This window comes from Octopus bimaculoides, chromosome 14, assembly GCF_001194135.2.
Source record: "Octopus bimaculoides isolate UCB-OBI-ISO-001 chromosome 14, ASM119413v2, whole genome shotgun sequence".
Taxonomy (NCBI): Eukaryota; Metazoa; Mollusca; class Cephalopoda; order Octopoda; family Octopodidae; genus Octopus; species Octopus bimaculoides.
Genome location: NC_068994.1, coordinates 12,869,299 through 12,871,653, shown reverse-complemented (window position 1 = coordinate 12,871,653; position 2,355 = coordinate 12,869,299). Strand labels below are relative to the sequence as shown.

The following is a 2,355-nucleotide window of genomic DNA, read 5'->3' as shown; positions in this document are numbered from 1 at the left end:
CTCTGGGTGAGACTTGGAGCCAACTTGTACAAATACAAAGCAAAAGTCAAACATATAATAATAATAATCCCTTCTACTATTGGCACAAGGCCTGAAATTGTAGGAGGGGAATTGTTGATTAGATCGACCCCAGTACTTGACTGGTACTTAATTTATCAGCCCCAAAAGGACAAAGTGAACCTTGGCAGAATTTGAACTCAGAATATAGAGATGGGCAAAATGTCGTTAAGCCTGGTGTGTAATGATTTTGTCAGCTTGCTGCCTTGACAATGATAATAATAATAATAATAATAATAATAATAATAATTCTTTCTACTGTTGGCACAAGGCTTTAAAATTTGCGGGAGTGGGGTAAGTCGATTACATTCACACCAGTACTTGACTGGTACTTAATTTATTGACCTCAAAACAACAACAACAATAATGAATAATAGGGGCATTAGAAACGATCAAAAAAGAAACTGAAAATTATTTGAGAATGATCCCTGGCTTACCATCCCTGCAAGAAGTGCAAAAGATTGTTTTAACTGATACATCACATGTATTCAGAGAGCATTATGGTTGTGAGAATGAATACCATCTATGCAAATAAATGTTTTCTACATAACTTTATTTGATTTTGTAAATAAACAGTCTAGTATGTTTATTTTAATGGCCTATAAATGTATTTCTTTGCCTGAGATATCAGGAAGACATTTGGCAAGAAATGGGGCCAAAATTGAAAGATAAAGAAGAAAAATAATAACGAGGTTGCACGAATGTGGGCAATGAAGAGAGAATAACTGTCGTCCCAGCAATTTTTGGGACACTGGGAACATTAACAACCAGATTTGAGAAATTTGTTGGAGAAAATGGAATGGACATAAGGGTAGAACATGCTCAGAGAACTACTTTATTGGAGACAGTGAGGATTTTGAGGGTAGTATTTGGATGTAATCATGAAAAGAGACCCTGTGAGATCCTTGACAACAGGTTGTTGTCTGCTCCCAAAGAATCAGCCAGAGCAAATGAAATCAAGAGCTCTGAGAAGTGAAATAGAAATTATAATAATAATAATAATCCTTCATTCTTTTATTAGCCACAAGGGCTTACATAAAACAACATAAAAGGACATGACACAATAACAATAATAATAATAATAATAATAATAATAATAATAATAATTATTATTATTATTATGATTATTATTCATTCTTTTATTAGCTACAAGGGCTTACATAAACAACATTAAATAACATGACACAGCAACAATAATAATAATAATAATAATTGAACTCACATTATATTCTTGAAATTGTTTCTTCAAAACATTGAGCATTAATAGATAAGTTGTTGTATAGGCAGCTCAGCCCTGATCAAGCAGATCTGGTCCAGCCATGGCCTCCCTGTCTACTTTTCAAACACGATGAATTTCTAGGGCTACATTACATGACGTATACTTTGCTTCCTTTTTCTTTGTTTCTTTTTTTTTTGTTTTCTTTTTCTTTTTTGAGACTGCAGGTTATAATTTGTTGGAGATTCGGTTGCTATTTCTAGCTGGTAGTAGTACAACCACTTAAAGGGATCATCACCGAAGGCTTTCATCTGTTTTCACCAGCGTGGACATTTCTGTCTGCGAACTGTTTGATTGTTTCCCAGTAAACCAGATCCACAAAACAACACATGCAAAGAGGAAGGAGGAGGAGAGAGAGGGGAGAGAGAAAGAGTGAGAGGGAGAGAGAGAGAAAGAGTGAGAGGGAGAGAGAGAGAGGGGGAGAGAGAGGGAAAGAGAGAGGGAAAGAGAGAGGGAGAGAGAGAGGGGGAGAGAGAGAGGGGGAGAGAGAGAGTAGTACATAGAATTGTACTCTACATTCACACATGTCTGATATACTTTATTCCACCATCGCCATCACCACCACCGTCATCATTGACAATACTACTGCCATCATCATCTTCACCACCATCACCACCTTAGACACTACCACCTCTGCCACCGATATCATCGCTGCCATTTTAACTACCTTCACCCAACAAACACCCACACCGTCATCATCATCACCATCGTTGTTGTCATCACCACCATCACCACTACCGTAACCAGCAGCCCCCAACCTTTAACCCTTACGTTAGAAATACTAGTAATAATAACGTAACAACAACAACAACAGCAGTAATAGTAATTATTATTATTTCATATATGCACAACAGATTAGACTGTTGGAAAAAATACTATTATTATTGTTGTTGTTGTTGTTGTTGTTGTTGTTGTTGGTGGTGGTGGTGGTGTTTGTAATTGATAGTGAAGTGGCTAACAAAATCAATTTACATACAAAGAAGTGAAGTGAATTGATTTATAATTGCAATAACTACTTACGG

The 2,355-nt window shown here is 36.3% G+C and overlaps 1 protein-coding gene across 1 annotated transcript in view; it reads right to left on the bottom strand.

The window, feature by feature from the left end:
* The window catches only part of LOC106877679 (rhoGEF domain-containing protein gxcI), a 15,133-nt gene extending 13,473 nt beyond the window's left edge, over window positions 1-1,660 (bottom strand). Inside the window, exon 1 of the mRNA XM_014926627.2 lies at window positions 1,280-1,660. Within this exon, the coding sequence (XP_014782113.1) occupies window positions 1,280-1,318 (39 nt within the window). The 5' untranslated portion in view covers window positions 1,319-1,660. The remainder of the gene's footprint in view (window positions 1-1,279) is intronic.
* Window positions 1,661-2,355: the final 695 nt, after the last annotated feature.